Source organism: Mus caroli, chromosome 8, assembly GCF_900094665.2.
Source record: "Mus caroli chromosome 8, CAROLI_EIJ_v1.1, whole genome shotgun sequence".
Taxonomy (NCBI): domain Eukaryota; kingdom Metazoa; phylum Chordata; class Mammalia; order Rodentia; family Muridae; genus Mus; species Mus caroli.
Window position 1 is genome coordinate 109,669,663 of NC_034577.1, and position 23,551 is coordinate 109,693,213.

Genomic DNA, 23,551 nt, shown 5'->3' on the forward strand with positions numbered 1-23,551 from the left:
TCTCTCTTAGTGGGGACAGGACTTTGGAGTCCAGTCCATAGCTGGTATTGGACTGGAAGAGGGCAGCATGGCTATCTCTACCATGCTCAGAACATCAGTAAGGCACTGTAGACAAACTTTCAAGGTCAAATTGATTATCCTCAGCTTAGCACAGCGGCAGCTCCCTAATTATGTCAGAAGGCAGGATTATCTCTGATCATTTGAGCTAAGACTCTAGGTAATACATCAAAAGCAATATTTAAATAACATGTGGTCCCGAATCAAGAATTCATGGCGTTTCTCTGACTCTAAAGCCTGACTGTAGCATCTCATTTTCCCCATTAGTAGATGGGTTTTTCAGGCTGTTTTAAACTCATATTAGTGTAATCCAGTTTTCTATTACAGGATCTCACCGTGGGGTAGCAGGCAGCCTTGTAGTTCCCACTTAAAGGCTCTCCAAAAGCTGCCTAGACAGCTCAGATTTAGTAAGTTCCTGCACACCTAGTTCTATTGGAGAAGGTTGTTTAGACAGCCAACTGTATACCTCTCTCCCCAAACCTGTTGTACTGGCTAGTATTGTGTGTCAACTAGACACAAGCCAGAGTTATCACAGAGAAAGGCGCCTCCCTTGAGGAAATGCCTCCATAAGATCCAGCTGTAGGGCATTTTCTCAATTAGTGATCAAGGGTGGGAGGGTCCATTGTGGGTGGAGCCATCCCTGAGCTGGTGGTCCTGGGTTCTGTGAGAAAGCAGGCTGAGCAAGGCAGGGAAAGCAAGTCAGTAAGCAGCACCCCTCCATGGCCTCTGCATCAGTTCCTGCCTCCATGATCCTGTCCAGCTTGAGTTGCTGTCTTGACTTCTTCCAATGATGGACAGACTATGAGCTGGAAGTCTAAGCCAAATAAACCCTTTCCTCCCCAACTTGCTTTTTGGTCACGGTGTTTCTTCACCACAATGGAAACCCCAACTAAGACACCAGTGTTCAGGGGTTTTACGTCAGTAGCTTGAAAGATCGGCCACAGTGATAGTGTTTACGCCATGAGCATGGGCAGGTACACAAGCAGAGGCATCTCTCTCTAGGAGAGTTGACTTAAAAGCTCACCAGGGTTCCCGTGGGCAACTCCCTGCTGGAGAACTCAGCTACCGCTCTCTAGAGGGCTGAGTCTGATTCTACATTTTATTTAAATATTATATTGAAATCTGGATTTTCCAAATATGACTCAGGAAAAAGTTGCAGACATTGAATTAATTGATGAATTTATGCATGCTGTGGTGTTAGAGCTCGAACCTAGAACTTCACATGTGCTAAGCAGTTACTATATCACTGAGCTATATCACAAGCCCACATTCATTCTCTCTCTTTCTCTCTTCTCTCTCTTCCCTCCCCCCTCTCTCCTATTTCTCGCTCTTCCCCTTTCATTCGTTTACTATTTTTCTTTCTTTTCTTTTCTTTTTTGAGACAGAATTTCTGGCAGAATTTTCAAGCTGGCCTTGAACTTGAAATCTTAATGGCTCAGCCTGCACACACAGCTGGAATGACAGGTTAGCACGTGTCTTTAATCCCAGCACTTGGGAGGCAGAGGCAGACAAATCTCTGTGAGGTAAAGGCCAGACTGTTTTTACAGAGCAAGTTCCAAGCCTGGCTTCAGGAAACATATTGCTTTTTATCCTTGCAAATGGAAAGGCATTAGACAAGATGTCAGATCTGTCAACCCACGGGCAGGTTGTTATTAATCATCTTTCAGAGACAAAGTCATTTGGAATTGGAAATGTATTACTTCTTATCTTTGCAAAACTTCTCACTTTAAACAAAGTTGATAGAGAACCCCAGGGATTGTTTAGTAATTGTTCAGTTTTGAGACGTCTGAGTCCTTCTGGTGAGTACCCAGTCATTTCTCTGAAGAGTCTAGTCTGTGCCTGGTCTTTCTAGTAGGTGTCTTTTTTAAAAAGCAGAAGGGCCCATGAGGGAAATGAGCCATATTGATGTAGTCTTAGACAATGCTTCCATAGCCACCTTCTTCTCTCCATTTTATTTAAATATTTACATCCTATTTAATATTTACTTTAATTTACCTTACATTTTATTAAATATTTATTTCATATTAAATGTAAATATTGTAATATTTAAATTAATTTCAAAATTAAAATTTATTTTAGATTTAAATAACTTTAAATGTAAATTCAAATTAATAAAAATTCAAATTAAATTTAATGTTTAAATTAATAAATTAAACTAAAATATTTCTCATAACTGCCCCCTCCTCCACACCTTGGCCCCTCCCCTACAGTACTAAAAGTAAATATACACCTGCCAGCCATTCATATTGCAACTAGTCTGCCTCAGTGCTGTGGACTATGTCTTCTTGATTTGTATTTAGCACTGATACAGTGCAGGAATCCAATGGGTGTTCTATCGATGAATGACTCCATCAGGATTGGAATATTCTGTATGTAACAGGATGCAGTTAGATCTAAAGAGAGAAATGCAGATTCTTTCTCCATCCTGGAGAGAAGAGATGTGACTTGCCGGAACTGAATAGATCTCTTTGCCTTCAGTGCCATTTTTGGCTTGGTCTCTTTCTTTCTTTTCTGGAACTTCCTGAGTGAGAACTTTTTGCAAGGGAAATAAAACACCAATTTAACAAAGACAGACTTCTAGTTCAATAGAAGAATTTTCCTTGTGTGAAAAAAAAAATCAGCCAAAGGACTCTGCGTCTGAAAGATAATTAATAAAAACCTGCCCGTGTGTTGACAGATCTGACATCTTTTCTAATGTCTGGTGGAGAAGAGCGTGTGATACGCCACACAGTTAGAATAAAATGTTCCACTTCACAGCAAGGCCAAGAAGGAACAATAATTATTTTTAAGCTAGGAAAGGTCAGAGTCTAGTTGTTAAATTGACACAACATTGGGTCTGAGTTTGTGGCTTTTCACAACATGGAGGTCTGCTGTAGAGACCCCTGACCTCAGCAGTAAACAGTGCTGGCAGAGGGAGGGATCGGAAGGACATTTTCTTAATTGTCTTGTTGTTGTGATAAAATAGCTCACAAACCGACTTAAGGACGAGAGGGTGTTTTGCTTCACAGGGTCCAAGTCCTCATGGTGGAGTCCCTGAAGCAGAGGGTCACATGGTATCACCCACCATCAAGGAACAGAGAAGTGGGGAGGAGAGAGATGGGAAGGGGGGAGGAGATATGGGGAAAGAGAGACAGAGAGAGAGAGAGAGAGAAGTTGTGTGTGTGTGTGTGTGTGTGTGTGTGTGTGTGTTAGAGTTAGTTTGTATGCTTGGAACAGGCATACCCAAAAGTTCATCTCTTGGTGACTGTAGATATTGAGTTGCCGATACTTACTATGGATAGTTCAAACCTGTACAGACCTCTTTACCGACCTTTGCCTTCCCTCACATGAGCGGTTTCATATATTGTAGGCTAACCAACAGTCATTGCCATACCTCTTCACATCCTATTTCACAGAGTATATGGGTACCCTCTGTGTGACCCGGGGAAGTAAGATTAATCACGGCAATGTTTATCAAGGGAGCCAGGAGGCAGTGAGATGCAGAAAGCCAGTGTGGTGCTAGAAAGAAAACCAGAATTAAGGGAGATGTTCTGAGGGCTTCAAAGATGGAAGAGGGAAGCCTTGAACCATGGATGTCAGTGGCTGCGCTGGGAAGGAGAAGGAAACAGGTTGTCCCACAGGAGGGAAGCCTGTGGACACACCGTAGACCTTGTGACTGGACTACAGTGAAGTGGTTTCTAATCAGCTGGGACTGTGGTGTGTTGCCACAACATAGATATAAACTTTAAGTCTGACATGAGGATTAGATAGAGGAATTTCTCTGGGAGGTGATCTAGGGGTCAAGGGTGAAGGGGCAGGAGGGGAAGGAGGGAGAGGGAAGAGAATCATAGTGACATGGATTTCTGGCTCCTACTGCTCCCTACTGGAGTCAGGCAGACTTCCATCCATGGGTACCTTGGATCTTAACCAAGAATTCTCTCTCTGGAGAAAGACAAAAGTCCTTTCCCATGAATGGAGGGCTGTCTCTAGAGAGTGACTCTCCTTATTCCCAACCTCTGCCTGTCCTCGAATTATTGCTATGCCCCTGTCCGAGAGCAGAACACAGAGTCGAAAGATTCTAGAATGTTCCTCTGAACTCATTAATTGTCAGTTAAACTTCGGGTCTACTGGGGATCACCCAAGAGCTCACCCAGGGACTCTGGAGATGCAGGTTTTATTTGATAAATGGCACAATTGATTTAGTTCCCCAAATTCCAGGATAGACATAGAAGCAGTCAAACACGAACGCCAGGCAGGCACAATACCTAGGTTTTTCTTCAAATGCACTAAGGCCCATTCTTGTGGATGCTTATTTCCCTGTTGGGTTTTCCTTTTGAGCTCGCTTGATTAATCCTGGAACCTTAAACAGAATGAGTTACTTCTCTTTAGACAAAAACTGATTTGACCGAATTGCTTCTGGCTGGGTTTGAGGCAGACAAGCTTCATCAATTCAATCCCATTTTGAGACAACAAAACACTTTCAAATAGTCTTGAAAACAACCTGTAGCTTGTTATTCCCTCTGGCTAGATCCCCATCTCTTGAACTGGCAGCGTGGTATTTACATTTACCAAATCTCTGACATGGAATGTTCCTCCTCCTAGTTTGCCACATGAAAAATTTCAAATCATTTTTCCAACATGGCCCTTATCTGCGATGTGGTCCAAGTCTCTTTCTCTCACCTAAGAAGTGTGTTATTTCTTCTCCTTCCTTTCTGTCCCTCCTTGTATGTGCTACAGGAGAATAATACAAATAACAGTCCATCTCTATCCTGAACCTTTTTATCAGAGGGCCTCAAGACCTAAGTAGCTAGATTCATTAGTTTACTACACAAATGGAGAAACTGAGGCACAGAGGAGGTGAATATACAGCAACTAAGTGGCAAGACTGGGATTAAAACCTACATTGTCTTAGCTCAAATATCTTTACTGTCAACTCCCTGTTAATTCCCCACAAAGTGAAGTATACTTTATTACATTATAATAATTATGGATGTCTTCCTTTCCTCCCAGATGATAAGTTTATAAAAGACTTTGTCTGTTTCTCTGTCTCTAGCATCTGAACCAGAAAACTTGGACATAATAAGTTTTTAAAAAATTTGACTAAGGACTAAATATAAAACAGGAGTGGAGAAATTACTCAGCATGCAAGGGTACTTAGCCTCAATCATCATACATACATACATACATACATACATACATACATATGAAATTCAAAGGGTCTGGGCATGTGTCTTTGTGCAAGCACATAGAACTGGGCATTTTGACACAGATTGGACTCACAAGGGGAGATCAGAAGAGAAGCCCCCCTGCCCGACAGCACTCAGGAGAGAGGCACTTAGGACAAGCACTGCTCGCACTGGGTAGCAACCCCTCTGGGGGCCTTCTAGGGAGAATCCCCCTGTGCTGCTTCATTTCCCATCTCAAGAGCTCCCCACTGCCAAGATGGCTACAGTTCCCCTTATACCACATCCCTCTGCCTTCACTTCCGTAATCAGATCTACTGATTGAACTCTTGTGTTTTCAGAGATCCTTGAGTTCGTTCTGATCCTTCCTCATCCACCGAGATAAGCATTTTACTTTAAGGCCGCCTGCTTTTCAACCTGGAGTCCTCTGTGTGGTGTAACCTGGCATGTTCTCAGGGTATAGGCACCAGGATGATGACCTTTTAGAGGGTCTCTAGTGTTTTTCTATCACCCACATATTGTTTCATCAGCGACTGGGTACCACAAGTACTATGTTACATCTCCCAAAGACAATATGGACAAAGGATCCAGGGAAGCCATTTCTTAAAAGCCACAGAAATGGCCATGTGGCCAAAATGCAGACTTGTATTAGTTCAGCCTCTGGCCTCATTCTTTTCCAGGCTTAAACAGTCATCCCCCATTCTTAAAACTTGAGAAAAATCTGTCCAGTACACTCAACTAGAAATGAGGTCCAGGGTGCACGTAAATAGCCACAGAACCTACCAAGGCAAAGAAGCACACTCTGGCTTGTCTCCACGGAAACACCAACATCACTTCTAAATATCTGTTGCCTTAACAGCCGGCAAGATGTCAGCTACTAGTATTCCTGCAGCTTTAAAACACCAAGACCATTTTGGGGGAAGTTAGACTCCAGCAGAGTGTCAATAATGGAAGCTTAGGTGTGCGGGCATGTGTAAGCATGGGCATGAGCGTCTTGGGAATGCTGTCTTCTTAGGCTGTCAGTGGATAGTGGGCTTTTAAAAATCCTTTCCAGACTCTGGGCTTTTGGTGTTTGGCAGGATAAAGACTCAATCAAAATACAGTGCTTTCCTTTTTTTTTTTTTTTTTTTTTCCTTTTGCATCCTGCGAGTCAGAGACAGAGATAGCAGGCTCTCTTCCTCACTAGGCTAAGCCCCTCCAAACTGTTTGCAGGAAAGCCAGTCTGATGAGAACAGAGAGCAGAGGTGTTTTGTGACAAGGAGAAAGCAGCTGTCCATCCAGGCTAATAACAAGCACTGGGTTCGTCACTACTCGAAAAACAGTGCTGAGAGACATGAACAGCTTTGTCTGGAACAATAACAGCGGAGAACTGGCTTAAGGGAAGATGCGATCCGAGGCTCTTCGCAGCCCATGAGTTCATTATTTGTGGCAGTCGGTTTCTTTGTATTTATGCTGCTTAGGAGGCGATGTGATAAGCTGATTCTTTCCGGCTTGCTATTTCCTACTGGCCACTGGAGCATGTCTGCAGAACCTGGGGCATAGGAGCTCTCTGTCTAGGTTCTGAGCCTGCTCACTGTGCAACCAGCCAAGCTAGCTCTGGTTAGACACCCATGGACCTCAAAGAGCTAACTGTAAGGTGATATAGCTGCAGTTGGCTAGCTACCTCCCCTGGATGTCTGTGTCTTGCATGTGGACTTTTCAGTATCCTTTCTACTGGATCATGCTGATGTCATGGATTTCTTCTGCCTCTGTCATGGATGATCTTCTACAGAGTGATCCTGTGGGGCACTTCAGTGGTGACAATCCTTCTATGCTCATTGTGTGAGCCATTGATTTCTGGCCAGGAATCTTGCAATGTAGCCAACAGCTCAAGGTGTGTGATGTGTGTCTGCAGACTCACAGCATGCAGGGTCCTTGACTCCAGAGTCAGTGTCTTAAGTCTAAAGCCCAAGTAGGCAACTCAGATACTTGGATGTCCAAGGGAGAACACGAGAGGGCCAGGGGATGAGAGCTAGGCATAGTGATATGGTACTAGAGGGACAGCCCTGAGAAGTCCTCTCTGTGTGACATGAGGATTAAGCTTTATTCTATTCAGTCTTCCCTAGTCACATCTCCAGACCTCTTTTGCTGCCAGTTGACAGGTACCTAAGCTTCTTGTTTTGCTGGGACAGAATGTAACTTGAGGGAGAATGGTTCATTTTGGTTCATGGTTTTGAGGTCCCAGTCCATCATAGTGGGGAAGTCACAGCCTCAGGAATGTGTGATGTCTGCTCATGTTGTATCTGTAGTCAGGAAGCTGAGAGAGATGAACGTTACTGCTCAGCTTGCTTTCTCTTTTTTCCTCCTCTTTGGTGGGACCCCAGCCAGCAGAATAGCCCCACCTATATCAGGGGGTTTCCTTCCCACCTCAATCTAATCTAGATTATCTCTCGTAGATCGGTCCAGATATTTTTTTCCATAGTGATTCTAAATCTCATCCAATTAACAATTAAGATGGACCATCATGAGTCCAACAAGGACAAAGCAGGTTGGGGGGAGACAGACAGAGATAGAGAGAGAATGCATCCCTTTCTCTGGAAGGAAGCTTCAGAGCTGACTAAGCTCATAAAACAGTGCCTGTCAGGGTAAACATACCCACGCCTTTCTAAAGAGAGAATGTTAATGTTTGTGCTGTCTGGAAAAAGGAAGCCAAAAGGAAAGCCAGGTATGAAGAGGATGACCTGATGACCTCATGACCTGATGACCTCATAACCTGATAATCTCATGACCTACTTTTGGTGCTGGTGGATGAGTTCAGGGCAGGGGACTCTTGAAAAGAGGGCAGAGCTCTGAGCCAATACCACCTTAAAGGGTACTGGGATACAAAAGTAGCAATAAGTGGTATTTTAATGACAGCTGTCCTTGACTGCCCTGGGAACATCAGTGAATTATAAGTGCAGCCATTTAAATGTAATATGCAAGGATAACAATGAAGATGTGTGAGCAATTGGTAAGCATCTATCCTCTCTGCAAAAGTCTCCTCACTCAGTCTTCAGAATAACAGCTACAGACCTTCACTCCTCCCATTCTCCATCTGGAAAAACTGAGACAAAGGTGGCTCTGGAGTGGACTCCGGAGATAAAGCTGTGATTTGTACTAAACAGTGTAGCACAAACGCGTGGTTATTGTCTTTCTAGGACATGAATCTGCTTTCCAGAGCAGACTGATGGTAATTTTCAAATAATGGGTATCCTTTGGTGATTATAAAACTCGATAGTTGCCATGCTCGCAGTGACGCATCTGCACCTATTGTTTATGCGCAGCAGGCACTAATGCATAAATGAGCACATGAACCGCATCAGAAGACCGTTATTGCCATGGTCGGAATGATAGATTTGGAGTGCTTGCAGGCTCTGCTTGGCAAAACTCCAGAGGATGTGGGGAACGGTCTGTCCAGGTAGGATCCTTGTGCCAGTGACTTTGATTCATGTCGGAGAAAGGCTGAGCTGGCTTGGGAGGAAGGCCAGGTGTTAATTCTTGCAACATTAAGTGATGGCAGTCCATGACCTGCCCCACACTTAATCAGACTGTAGTTGGAGGCTGGGGGCCCATGACAAGATCACCTGCAGATACAGGTTTGGGTTTTGAGAAGTCTGGCAGTCAATAGAACATTCTATCATCACTGAGCCGTGAGAAATCTCTCTGGGAGGTGCCATTAATCTGGATTCTTTCGTTAAGAGCACTTTTGTGATTTCAGGGTATGCCACAACACTAGTAGAGAGACACAAACGGTTCATTTGAAAGCAGGGTGGATTGGATTAAAGAAGAAGCCCTGGGATGGGGAGGGGGTCTCAGCAGGTGAGGCATATACTGCTCGAGAGAGGAGACCACAGTTCTGATCCCAGAATGCACAGAAAAGCCAAGTAGGTGCTGTGGCCAGCTGTAATTCCAGCACACAGAAGGTAGGGATGGTGTCCTAGGGACACATTCACTCGTGAGACTTGTTATTGTGAGCTCTGGACCCAAGTGAGATTCACATGAGAGAAACTGAAGAAGATACTCACCATCAACCCCAGGCCCTCACAGGCACAGGCACAGACCCCCACACATGTCCATACACACGCAAACATGCATGCATGCACACACAGAGACCCCTACATATACATGGTGAGAGAAACAAAAGCGTCCCTTCCTCTCCATTTACCCAACCCCATTTTAGGCCCAAGTTCAAGGCAGAACATTCCCTCTCAGGTAATGGATTTGCTCAGGGTCCCTAGATGAGGTTAGACCCTCCTCTGCCTAGCTTTGAAATATTCCCAAAGGATACCATGCTTTCTTTCCTTTCAACTGAGCTTCTCGAGGTAGTTTGTTGATTATCTAAGGGAGAATCTGTTGATGCCTTTCTCCTTTGCTGGACCACAGTACTGCGAGAGTTAGCGGGTATCGATCATCTTGCCTGGGCAGTGCTTGCCTAATTACATTCTATGAAGCAAACCGTTGGGTCCGCAACACATGTCACTTCTCATGTTTCCTAGATGAGAAAGCAGAGGTGGAGGGCATCTCCAAAGCATGCCAAATCCACCAACAAAAAAGGCTAACCGAATTTGAACAAGGAAAATGGCCCCTGTGACCACACTCTGAAATGCTAGACTGTAACACTGCCCTACAAGTCCCTGGCTGGACTGGTTAGTGTTTGTAGATTCGGCACAAATTTGAGTTACTTGGGAGAAGAGACCCTCAGCTGGGAAACTGCCTTCATCAGATTGTCCTGTGGGCATGTCTGTGAGGCATTTCCTCGATTAGTGATTGGTGTGGGCTTGCCCATCCCATGGTGGACAGTGCTACCCATAGGCATCAGGGTCTCTGCTTCGGTTCCTGCTTTCAGTTCCTGTGTCGACTCCCCTAAGTGAGGGACTGTGACCTATAAGCCAAAAAAACCATTTCTTCCCCCAAGTTTCTTTAGGTCAGCCAGTGTCTTATCACAGCAACAGATATAACAACAACAACAAAAATAATACTAATACACTGGGCCTTGTGCAGCAGAGTCTGATGAATCCAGGACTTCAACAAACAGGAATACCTGATATGACACTTTGACCTTGCTAAATCATTCCCTGTGCATAGCAGGTCCCACTTATTTTATTTCAAAAGCTCTGCTGGCTAGTTTTATGTCCACTGGAAGCAAGCTAGAGTCACTGGAGTGGAGGGAGCCTCAGTTGAGAAAATGCTTCCCTAAGGTTAGGCTATAGACAAGCTTGGTGGGCATTTTCTTAGTGATTGGTGGGGGGAGGGCCCAGTCCATCATGAGTGTGGTCATCCCTGGGCATGTGGTCCTGGGTTCTATTAAAAAAAAAAAAAGCAGACTGAGACAACCATGAGGAGCAAGTCAGTATGCAGCTACCCTCCATGGCCTCTGCATCAGCTCCTGTCTCCAGGTTCTGGCCCTGTTTGAGTCCCGGTTCTGACTTCCTTTGGTGATGAACAGTGCTGTAGAAGTGTAAGCCGAATAAACCTTTCCTCTCCAAGTTGTTTTTTGGTCATGTGTTCTATGGCAGCAATAGAAATTCAGAGTAGGACACAAGCGATTTAATTTTTGACTGGTGGATAAACTGACCCCCAAATCCACAGAGACTAAACAGACGTTTCCCAGTGCCCCAACTCTTCCCTCAGTCAGCAGCTGGAAAAGGCTGGTTTTTCTTTCAGAATTCTAGAAGTATATTGAGCAGACACTGTCAAGGAACCAGGGGATAAACTGAGCATAGAAAACTTGGAGACTCAGGCAGAAATTACTGTTCCTTGACTTAGCCAGAATCTCTCCCTCCTGGCTGATTAGCTCAGTGTCCCCAGGGAAATTGTGCCTTCCTCAATATGTCTGGGGTGACTGGTTGACTGGTCTGGGATTTGAGGGCAGAATTAGCCAATTAGAAGGTTAACGTATAATCGCAGGCAGAAGGTGCAACCTTTGCCCATTTCTGTTTAACTGAATTAGCATTAGTGGGTTATAGATTCTTCTGCTCGCAACAATGCCGGCAAATTATTCTGAGCTCCGAGTCTGCACTCTGCAGATGTGCCACTTAGGATGTCAGTTCTATGATGGCTTCAGAAGGCATCCAACAAAAGCCTAGCCTCTGGACACAGGGACACTTACAGGCAGACCTGCGCACACAGTGAACTATGGTGTTCTCCCGCCTACTCTGAGCTGAGAAAGATGATGTCAGGCAAGGTGGTGACTTCTCCACCCTAGCTCCTCTGAAGTGGCTCAGCCTGACCACACCACCAACCTCCTGAGATTAATTCTTGCTCCTATTCCTTGGGGTTCAGTGCTTCCCAGAAGGCTGGCATTCAAAGTGCCCCGCCCTCAGCTCCTCAGCAGCCGACCTTTTGTATATTGTTTGGAGGTAGCTGGTGGGGAAGAAAATTCCTTTTCTTTGACGCTGATGTGCTCTGGTTAAGAATTTAAGGTCTGATTTCGGGGTTCAGTTTCTTTAAGAGCAAGTGCTGAGTCAAAGTTTTGAGTGCAAATCTTTGGGAGTCTAGGGGCTGGTCTCAGATAGAGACAGACGGGGGCGGGGAGATCAGCTGAAGAGAAATGGTGGTTAGTGAGAACTGAATTGTCAAGCCAGACACCCACGGGTGGCACACAACTAGCGTGATTCCAGGTGGGAGGCAGATCACACACCTTGTAGGCGTCTTGAAGGACAGGGGGCTGGGCTGTGTGAACCGATTCCCTCCTCTACCATCACTGGCTGTCCCCGAGGATATTACGTTCTAAGAAATCAGTGCTCGTAATTTCAGCTCAGATCAGAGAAGCCTTTTATACTTTTTGGAGAGCTAAGCTTAGAAAATTGAAACAAAGCAAAATCTCTATAGCCGTGGTTCTCAACCTTCCTAATGCTGTGACCCTTTAATACAGTTCCTCGTGTTTTGGTGACAATCCCCCGTCCCCCCTAAAATCATTTCATTGCTACTTCATAACTGTAATTTTGCTACTGTTATAAATTGTAATGTAAATGTCTGATATACAGGATATCTAATATCCCACTCCCCCACCCCCAAACAGGGCTGAGATCCACAGGTTGAGAATTCCTGCTCAGTAGCCTAGGCAAAGGTCTAAGGGTCAGGGATGAACAAGGAGCTTGCCCGCCCGGAGACAGATCAGAGGACAGTTACATTTGTGTTCAGATCCTGACTCCAGCCATTCGTGTGTAGATCTCAGGCATAGCTACTTCCTACAAATATAGCCGACTGCATCACGAGGCTGCCAGGGAGACTAACCCACATTATGTTCAGACTGAGTTTAACACAGTACTTGCAGTGTGGTAAGGGCTCAAACATGGCAGCTTTGATGTTGAAGCCAAAGATGCAGACCAGTGTGTGAGGCAGACACTTGGTGTAAACAGATGAACACCCAGTCAGGCCTCTCTTCCTGGAGATGATAGTCTCTGCGTATGGAGATTAAGTCTAGTTTTATCTAAGCTAGACCTTGCCCCAGAGGGCATCATGTACGCTCATATCCCAAAGCACGGAAGTGACTTGTGGGGAGTTATGGACAAATGACGTTTCACCCCACCATGGTCACTCACAGATTCCACCCAAGTCTGGCTTGCTGAGCCAGTGAGAATAAATTGGGGCTACTTACAGAAGCATGTGACAGACAAGAAGAGCCTCCCCCCTTCTTAACAATGGTAATCGCTTAATTATCTTCCCAGTTGAGAAACCTCATATACCCTGTGAGGATCCTAGTATGTCACTTTATGAACCATGTAACTCCTCCTGCCATGCCCCCACCACACACACACACACACACACACACACGCACAAGTTGGTGGGCCCTATCTTATAAGGGGAATCATCTTAGCTGTCCTGTTTTCAAAACAGCAACAGCTGTGCCATGTTTAGGAAGTACTGTACAGCCCTACAGCCTAGGCTTCATTTTTGTTTGTTTTGAATGATGGAGATGAAGACATCCCAAGGACAAAGAGTGAGGCCTTGAAAAGAATTTTACATTTTATATTCTGGGGTAGCCAAATTTGCAAAAGTGTAAAGAAAGTGGTGAGATTAATTATAAAAGCACCATATATATATATATATATATATATATATATATACATACACATATGTATATGTATGTATACACACATATGTATATGTATGTATATATATGTATTTATATATATATATCATATATAAAACAGCATATATAAAACATGGCAAGTTCAATGCATAGCTGCTATAAGATTATTTTTTATCACAGTTTATATTCTGTGTGTGGCTTGTTAAACACCATGACCAAAAGCAATTTGGGGAGGGAAAGATTTATCTGTCTTACATATCTGGATCACAGCCCATCGTTGAGAGAAGTGAAGTCAGGAACTTCCATGGAAGAATGTTGCCTACTGGCTTGCTCCTCATAACTTGCTAAGCTAGGATCACCTACCCACTGGTGGCACATCTCACAGTGGGCAGGACCCTCCCACTCACACATCCATAATCAAGACAGTATCCATAGACCTTCCTGATGAAGGTGACTCCTCAGCTGAGGTTCCTTCTTGCCAGGTGACTCTGTCTTATGTCAAGTTTGATAACATAGGGAACAATGTACCATTTGGGGGTCAGCTACATTGTGGCTGTTCGGTGGCCACCCTATGGTTCCTGACCACCAGCAGGGTTAAGATCCAATAGGCTTTGAAATCAGTACTTCTGGAAGTTACTCCAGTGGGAAAGGTCTGTTTCCCTTTCCCTCCTCCTCGGAGATGGCATTGTTCCTTTGCATGTATGAACACGAGGCTCGTTCTAACTCAGGCATCACTGGAAATTGACAGCTTCTGTAATGAAATTTCACACACGGTGACCATAGTGAGATCCTTAGCAGGTGTAAAACTCATACAGCAAGTATTTCTTTAACTTCAACTGAATGGAAGTTGCAGCAGCTGCTTCTGATTTTTTGCATGCATCTTCAAAAAAAAAAAAAAAAAAAGCTGTTGGCAGGCATGAGAGGCGCAGCAACTTGTGAAGTTCAAACCTCAGCTCATTTCTAAAGGTTGTCGATTTCGTTAAAAGGAAGAAAGAGGTTAGCAGGGCAAACATGCTAGGTGCTGTTAAAATATTGATTGCTTCCTTTCCGCAGGTGCTCCTGGTCACATCTGCAGAGGATCGGGAGTGCACCCCTGGATTCCAGCAGAAAGTGTTACACATCCACCAGCCTGCCGAATTCATCGAGGACCAGCCTGTCCTAAACTGTAAGCTACTCCAGAAATACCCTGGGCCCGCTCACGCGGACTCCTCTGCTGTTTGTAATGTAGCTCAGGATGTTGGACAGCTTCCTGTTTTCTGATCGTGTTCCTTATGTCGCTGCTTGGCCCTGGGTGGATGCTGTCAAATGACAGACTTGCCAGTTTGAGGATTAATACCTGACATGTATCTCCTCTCAGTATTTCATCTCCAGTGAGCCCTGCTGCCCCACATCTAGAAAAGGCAAATGCCAACCTCCAGGGTGACTCTGTACTATGTGAAGGGACAGAAATCCATCTCGTCACAGGGCAGACCCAAGAGTAAAATCATCCCCTTCTTATAGATTGCTGCTCTGCCTGTCCTTTCTCATGTGTGGCATTATATCAAAGTCACGGCGAGGGCCGGGTATTGGGGGCTGGGAATTTGTAGACGCAGGAATCAAAAACTCTTGTTCTTAAGGCTGATAAGATGGTTTTGAAAAAGATCCAAATCTTTTCTGCTGCTTCTGTGGATTAAACTCAAATTCCCCAAATTCCCATTGATTTCCTAAAAATGTGCATCTCTCGGATCTGGTTATGATCTCCCACTGTACTTAACACCAATATCATATTACCTTACCTTGAAGAGATCAAAAACATGGCGGTAGATGACTAGCAAGTGCAGGTTTTACATAATAGAGTCTGAAATCGGTGGTAGACCTGATCAATATTTTACAGACTTTTGGAGCACCATTTATTTTACCATTGTTGGGTATTTATTTTATTTTTGATCACTCGGCTATATTTGTGTGCACGAAGGTGTGCACATGAGCTTGGCTGTCTGAAAAGGCCAGAAGAACACATTTGATCTCCTGGGGTGGAGCTGATTATAGTTGTGAGCTGCCCTGTACGCATGCTGGAGACCGCACTCTGATCCTCTGCGAGGACAGCGGATGCTACCTATGGCTGAGCCATCTCTCCAGACCCCCAACCTCTTTGATCTTTGAGGATAGAGGATATGCAAGCAGTGGCGCAATTAGGTCAGATGCTCAAGAGTACCTGTAAAGAGGGTGATTGCTTATGTGTTTGCCTTTATAAATTCAGGATAACCTTTTGTGCTAGCCCCGTTCCTTTACTTTTTGCAGTACACGGCTGATATGGGTAAAGAAAAACAAACAAACAAACAAATCAAAAACCCAGCTTGATTGGTCAGGATGCTCTGGGAGGCCAGTGCCTGTTATAAGAGTTGAAAGGGCCATAACCATGAACGTGGGATGCTGAGCATCGGGTCTCCAAGTTAGAGCACAGGAAGACCCTAACACAGTTACATCAATGCGATGGAGCATCTCAGCAGTCAGGGTCTAATGACAAGGTACAAAAGAAGTGGATCTCAGTGTACAACTTCGCATTTCTGAGGGTGACTCTGGGTCAGGCCGTCAAGAACACACATTTGTTCTTTGACGTCTGTGCTGATAAGAATCAATATATTTCAAGTAGACCTTGATTGATGACAAATATTCTAGATCTCCTCTTTTCTCATCTCTGTGTCTCTCTGTCTCTGTCTCTGTCTCTTGCATTCTATTTTGTTTGTACCAAGTGATTACCCCAAATGGCATCGATGTTAACATGTTGGGAAATGCAAAGCTACCCTCAATATGGAAATTAATAGAGCTGCTATGCAAAGCAGGCCCATAAATGTGATTGCTTCTATAATCTTCATGACACCAAACAGCTTTCAATTCAGCACCAAGAAGCTGGGAACAATCATAGTTTAGGGGGTCTTTTTAATTTAAACTGCAGCATACTGTATATTCCAATATCAGAGGGGCGTGTGTGTGCGCTCTGTCTTAATCCCCTAAGTAATTAACTTGGTTATGGCCCTTGAGCCTGTGTAAGCTGCTAAATGCTAAATGAGACTAGGCTTACTATCTATGACAACACGCGCAGGGAAATCCAGCCTTACGGGAATCGATCACAACTTAAAATTTGATGTTTGTGTGTGAGATGTTGGGCCAGCAAAATCTGATTAGCCTTTGAATTGAGACTGCTTGTCCACATCTGTCACTAAGGCAGAACACAAGGAGCAGCGTCAGTTAGGTGCTTGCAACTTCCTCTCAAGGAAACAATGAATAGAGTTTGTTCTGAGTATAGTCTGTGGTTGAGGTTAACTGTGTCTAGGTGGGCAAGAAAGTCTGTGGAGACTGGAGAATGCCTGTTTTAAACTGTTTAGGAAAATCTGAGTCTCCAAGAGAAACCATGGCCGGTTTATTTCGCCCAAAGAGGGAAGTCAAAGCTGAGAATATTAAATGGAAATACCCTTTTAATATTTTACCAATGTGTTCCCAATCACTTCTACTCTCTCTTCTTACTCTTCATAAGTTCTTTTCTGTACAATTTCAAAGTTTTATTTTTAATTAATTGTGCCTGTTTGTCCGTATGGAGCTATGCACACCTGAGTGCAGGTGCCCTCTCAGGACAGAAAAGGGTATCACATCCATTGGAGCAGCAGTTCTTGACCTTCCTAATGCTGTGACCCTTCAATATAGTTCCTCATGGGTGGTGACTCCCACCATAAAGCTATTTTTGTTACTACTTCATAATTTTAGCTTTGCTACTGGGTTGTTGTTGTTGTTGTTTTGTTTGTTTGTTTTATTTTGGAAAAAGGGTTCCTCTGTAGCCCTGGCTGTCCTGAAACTCACTCTGTAGACCAGGCTGGCCTCGAACTCAGAAGTCCGCCTGCCTCTGCCTCCCAAGTGCTGGGATTAAAGACGTGCACCACCACCACCCAGCCTAACTTTGCTACTGTTATGAACCATAATGTTCTTTTTCTTTTGAGGTTCTTAGGCAATTTTGGTGAAAGGGTCGTTTGACCCCTGAAGGGGTGGCAACCCACAGGTTGAGAACCACCACAGAGGGAAGCTACAGGCAATTTGTGAGCCAACTGGTATGGGTGCTTGGAAACAAACTTGAGTCTTGGGGGAGCATCATGTTCTCTTAACCCCCAAATCTTCTCTCTGTGCCTTGTATGCATCTCAGAAGATTCAACACAAACCCCTTTTGTCTCTGAAAAAGTGTGAAGAGCCAATGGTGAGAGGTGAGAGGTGAGAGGTGAGAGGTGAGAGGTGAGAGGTGAGAGGTGAGAGGTGAGAGGTGAGAGGTGAGAGGTGAGAGGTGTGTGTGCTGGCAGGAACTAACTCCTGGATGATAAATGGAAAGTAAAAGTTGATCAGAGCCAGAAAGTTAGGGAAAAAAAAAAAAAAACTTTGGATACATGAATTTACATTTTAAAGATAAATGAAAGGGTTTGCTATGCAGAAATATGTTGTGGATGGCCTTGGTGCTGTTGTATTTTGATGTTAATTCTGCTTCCCCAGGAGGGGTTGTCTGGAAAGGAGGAATGAGTCACAGACTCCTGTGACTCCTTGTGAACCTCCCCCTAATCAATCAAGAAATCAACCACTGGGCAACTAGGTGGGACTTCCAGGTTGGAAGGAGGATAAGAGGAAGCAGAAGAGAGTTAGGGGTTTTTGGATGGTGATAGTGTAAGGACAAGATGTAGCTGCTGGTGTCTCCCAGTTTCAATGGTTGGCCCACCAGGATTTGCCACCAGAAGATTTAGATTTTATATGGCTTACAAGATTAGGATTCTAGTTGTTGTGCCCAGCAATTGAGTTACCATTCTTTCTGAACTAAGTCTGACTGGTGTTTTCCTTCACGTGGTGTTTCGACCGGGTTCAAGAGAGAAAGGTATGGTGGCTAAGCATGGGTTTATGAGATGTGCACCACATAGGCCATGGGGGATTTGAAGCATGGGGATGGCGTGGTAGTGACCGACCAGTGGGAACTTAGTGCCCTGGGTGGAGAGATTTTGGAGCTCTGAGTCAGAGAGTCTCCATGAGATAAGAACAGGCTGGCCATTGCCGCCAGTGCAGCGCACCAGTACAGGGAGTAGCTGGGTGTAGCGTGGGAATCTTGCCATTCCTTTTTATTATTTCTCACAACAGAAATAGAAGCTGATGCTGTATGGGTGCCAGAGGCTATGAAAGAGTAGGTGAGTGATAGGATCCTGGGCCTGTTTATGATATCTACAGTTTGTATGTTTACTGTATTTGTAATAGTTAGGAAATCTGGTTATAGGGCCAGCATGATTACTCAGGGGGTAGAGCATCCACTGCCAAGCCTGAGGGCCTGGGATCCATCCCTGAGATCTATGTAGGGGAAGGAAAGATCTGCCTCCTCTGGCTTTCACACGTACCATGGTGTACACACACACACACACACACACACACACACACACACAGAGAGACAGAGAGAGAGACAGAGAGGATAATATTTTTTTAGTTTAAAAAAGTTTGGTTCTAAGTCCTTGTGAGTTTTTACATTCCAAAGGCAGAGTACAGCACAATCCATTCATCGATCACATGCTGTAGGATTTTATGAAGTTGTCTGGAAGTGTTGTCCCTTTACTTGGTAGGGAAGCTCTTCTGCTTGTCCCCTGGGCTTGCATTCAACCCCTTTCTCTCGGCTGTCTCGGGTTCTGGGAGTGTTTATTCCTGCTTTCTTGGTTCTGACAGCACCGTTTCCTTTTATCCCTTTTTAAATCTTCTTCCTCACTTCCCAGTGAATAGCCTTTTTCCACTTTAACTGTTACTAATGGTCACCCTGCTCCTTTTATTTCCCTAATATTTTATTCACTGTTCACTCCAATACAAGCTCCCTTCAGTTGTTCGGAAGCCTTTTATTTCCTTCACATCCAAATAACTCTTTATTCTACTCTCCTTACTGCTAACTAGACCTGCTTTCTTCTTTAAAGGGCCATTTTCCAACAAGCTGCTGGGATCAAAACACGGCACCCCACTCTCTCTTGTCATGTACCCAGCAGAGCTCCTTCTCTGAGTCTTTTTGAGTGCCATGCAAAGCCCCCAACTCATCATGATTCGGCCAAAACTTTTTTGGTTTCATCTCAGTCTTGAAAGATGGGCTATTCCCAGCATCCAATGAGAAGTACAAGGAAAGGGGAAATACAGTTAGGAAGCAGTTCACTGGGGTGGCTGCTTGCATACCTAACCTGGATGGGAACACCAAGTTACCAAGTGTAACATCCTGCGTTGTTCACAAGCATCTTAGACAGACCTCTGGACACCCCAGGGATCTATAGTCATTGAGTTCCCTAGGGGAAACCATGTTTGTGATTCCCTCAACCTCTGCCCAGTATCCAGCATCCAGAATGGACATGCTATTGGTCACTCAACCACTACAAATACTGTATTCTTCAGATTTCCATCTTTATTGCTTATATCTCCTAATGCATACACACACAAACCAAACACAAAAATGAACAAGAAGTGATTCCCACACCAAAGCATACCTTTAATACACTGTGTAGTCACACTGCATCCCCAGCAGATAAGGATATGCTAAGGCTGAGGCACTGAGCAACCCCATGACCTCACACAGTGAATTTTTATTTCTAACTCTATCTCATAGATATAGGTCAGGGTGCTCATCTAGGTGACTCTGCTTCCAACCTGATAGCAAGACTGAAGGTCAAGAAAGAGGGTGTGGAAGTATTTATCCAAGATTTTTATCTATCTCAGATTGAAAGTGATGGGTGCCATTTCTACTCTGATAGATCAGTAGACTTGGGCATGTAGTCAACTTAGCTGCAAGGGAGGCTGGGAGCCATTACTATGCAGATGCTAGCAAGATCATATTATTCCATTTAAAAAAATAAATAAAAGCAAACAATAGAACTCCTGCCACAGAGAAGGGCAACTTCCTCCGGGGAAACTAGAGTCCCTGAAGAAGATTTGGTCCATTTCAGAAGGAAAGTCAAGACTTGCACCTTTCGTTCTTAGTAGAAAGCACTTTCTACTTAGCGATCTGTCTTCTGCACCTTTTCTTGAAAACATCTAACGCTAAGTCCTCCCTTCTTGAGGGTCGAGACAGAGATGGGCTCCAGGGATATGTTCCTTGCTTAAGATGACATAGGTTTAAGTTCCCACTGACTATGCATTAGTGACTCATGCAGTCATACTCTAGTTGTGTCACAGTGAGTGAGTTCTTTGAGCGCTCCAAGTGTGAATGGGCTCATTTCTGTAGAAAGGACAAGGATAGCCACAGCCAGAACTGGCCCAGCAATAGTGGGGAGTTCACTTAGAGCAGAGTGTGGGCAGAATCTGCTGTCACAGTTGCTCTTGTTTCATCACTCACAGGCTTCAGGTAGTCTTAAGGACCCTCTAAACTGGGAATCCAGGAGGAGAGAGAGCACAGCCACCCTGAAAATCAGAAGGGATGAAGCACAGTGTGCAGCAGGGGTCCTGGGGCATGGAATCTTCATGATGGAGTCAAACTCTTTCTTCTTAATCTTACATTGATAGCACCATATTTATTTATTTTTTTAATCTTAGATGTGGTCAACCATTAATGAAGAAGAGGTAGAAAAGACTTTGTTATCATTTGCTCCTATGCAGAATTTTCTTCTAAAAGGTCTGTTTGTCATCAATAGAGAGAAGGGAGAGGAAGGGAAGGGAACTAAGTGTTAAGGAAAAGACATTCAGTCTTTGGATAAATTATGCTTTGATAAATACATTGAACACCTTCAGGAGCCATGTTTTAAGAGAAATTTGTGTTCTTCAATGTTGAGAGTATATCCCTCTTTGCTCTTAGCCTTTATATATAATAATGTTATATAGTAAACATTTTATATATAATATAAATATGCATTAAACATTTTAAATATATATTAAAATATATAATAATAATAATATATATTAAACATGCTAAATTTCCAGGTACCAAGTTGGTACCTCCCCCAGAGTGAGCACAGAATCACAGCTTTTCTATGCATGTATGTGTCCATCCATTTCTCATCTCCTTATTACTCACGCAAGCTCACCCCCTGAAGCCACACTGAATGTGACACTGCAGGAAGATAGACCATTTCTGACAATGTGATAGGTTGTATACTTTAGAGATGAATGTGGAGACACAGGGCACTGGCCATGCTGACCAGGACACTCTTTCTAGTCCTGAGAGGTGACTTTATCTGTATGGTCCAAGCTATCAAGACAGTCCCTTGGAATCTGGCAACAGCCTTTCAAGGAAAGTGACTCTTGTGTGACCATTTTCACACAGGATGAGAGCGCCTGATGCTAAACTAGGCCAAGCAGTTGGCTCAAGCTGATATCTCTTATAGTTGCTGGAGTCAAGATCTGAGTTTAAAACTCTGAGGCACTGGTCTTCCTCAGCCTCCTATGTGGCATCCCGTTGTTTAGTGTTGATGGTAAAGCTTAAGGAATTTTGCCATTTAATTGCCCCATTTGCTTCATCAACCTAGGTGGAAAAAAGCACTTCCAGGGCAGTAGGTTTTTTTTTTGTTTTGTTTCAATTCAATCTTCCTCTATGATCTAGAAGAAGCGACTCTCTTTCATGACTTTGGGTTGATGCCAGGACATGTTTCCTGTGTCCCCTCTGCTCCTGGCTTCCCACTATCCCCATATGTACCCTTCACCCAGATGCTGCCCAGTCAGGCCACCGTAGCACTGGCCTTGGTCAGCTGCCAGGTCATCCAGGGAGTCAGTGGTGTGGCATTAATCACGTTTGTACTCAGCTCACACGAGCCGTGGCTTTTCAGCGTGGTTTTAATTGACTATAAATCAAATAGGGAGCCTGAAAAATGAAGGCAATTAATGAAAAAGTGAAGCAAGAGGTGCTTTGTGTCCTAACTTGGGGAGCATACAGTCGGTGAATTAAATGTCCAGACAAAGGCCCCCTTGACCCTGCTGTAAAATTTTCAGTGGAATGGTGACAAATGGGGGCGCTTTCTAACCTAGCTGGTGGGAGGTGCCCCCCTGTAAGATCTCACTGGCATAGGCGTTTGTCTGTTTATCCTCTCTCATTCTGGACGGTAGAGACCTCTAGGAAACTCCCAAGGCTTCTATCTCTATCTTCTATCTCTATGGATCCTCCATGTCCTAAGTTACACTTAATTACTGAGAGATTGGCTGACCAGTGCAATGACTTAAGGACACTGGGTCTGCAGTGTGGGTAGAGCTGAGAAAGGCCAAAGGTTCAAGTGGTATCTTTGTTCTAGGCTGTCACAACAATATGCCCAAGAAAGTAAGTTTCTCTGGTGTTACCCACATCTGCCTATCATCCTACCATTGAGTGTGTATTTTGGGGAGAGACAGGGCTTCTCCACATGAATAGCATTTCTGTTTCAACAGACCTCTGTAAGGATGGCATTGTCTGTCTTCGCTCCCCGCCCCATCCGTGTATTTATAGAGATCTTGTAATCAGCCAATTAATGTTTATCAAGATCCTCATAGATGCATTATTACTAACCACATTATAAATAGGAGATCATAATTAAATGACTGTCGACTAAGGAATGAACTCACATTCACACACACACACACACACACACACACACACACACGGAAGAGCTGCAGAGAGAGGCTTCTCAATGCTTCTAGTGGACACGATTCCTTTGCTTTACCATGAAGAACAGGAAATATGCAAAGGAACAGAGGCAGAGGCCATGTCAAGGGAGGGACACTGAAGCAGGTGGGACTCTCCTAGTCTAACATTTCTTAGCAGCAGAAAGAATAAAATACATAGGCCAAAGGTATTGCACTGTAAGGCCTTCGACTAACTGTCCTTGGGTATGCCCTGTTTGGCACCTCCCTGTGATCTGAAGTATTAAAGAACTTGTCATCCCATTGGGAATTTTATTTTCTTTTTTGAATCTCTGATTTCTAAGTTTCTAATCACAGACTCCCTCTCCCAAATCCCACCTCCTCAGGCAGGCCTCGTAGCTTACATATCCCAGGTCAGGATCAACAGGATGGCTCAGTGAATCAAGGTGCTTGCTGCCAAACTTGCAGACTTGAGCTTGATCCCCAGACCCCACATGGTGGTAAGAGAGACCCATTCCCCCACCTGTTGCTTTCTGACCACATTCACCATGCCTCTCAAGTGCCTCCACCCCAACCCAGAGGGAGGTGGAGGAAGATAGAGGGAGAGGGATAGCTAGAGAGGTAATTAAAAGTCTTAAAAGTAATCTAAGGACAGCCCATTATTTGACATTGGAAAATAGAAAACAGGAAAAAGAAAAAAAGAAAGCAAAACAAAACAAAAAAA

At 44.2% G+C, this 23,551-nt stretch overlaps 1 protein-coding gene across 1 annotated transcript in view; it reads left to right on the plus strand.

Moving 5' to 3' along the window:
* Cdh13 (cadherin 13) overlaps positions 1-23,551 on the plus strand; it is a 1,030,912-nt gene that overhangs the window by 209,651 nt on the left and 797,710 nt on the right. The window contains exon 2 of the mRNA XM_021169677.2: positions 14,326-14,437. Within this exon, the coding sequence (XP_021025336.1) occupies positions 14,326-14,437 (112 nt within the window). The remainder of the gene's footprint in view (positions 1-14,325; positions 14,438-23,551) is intronic.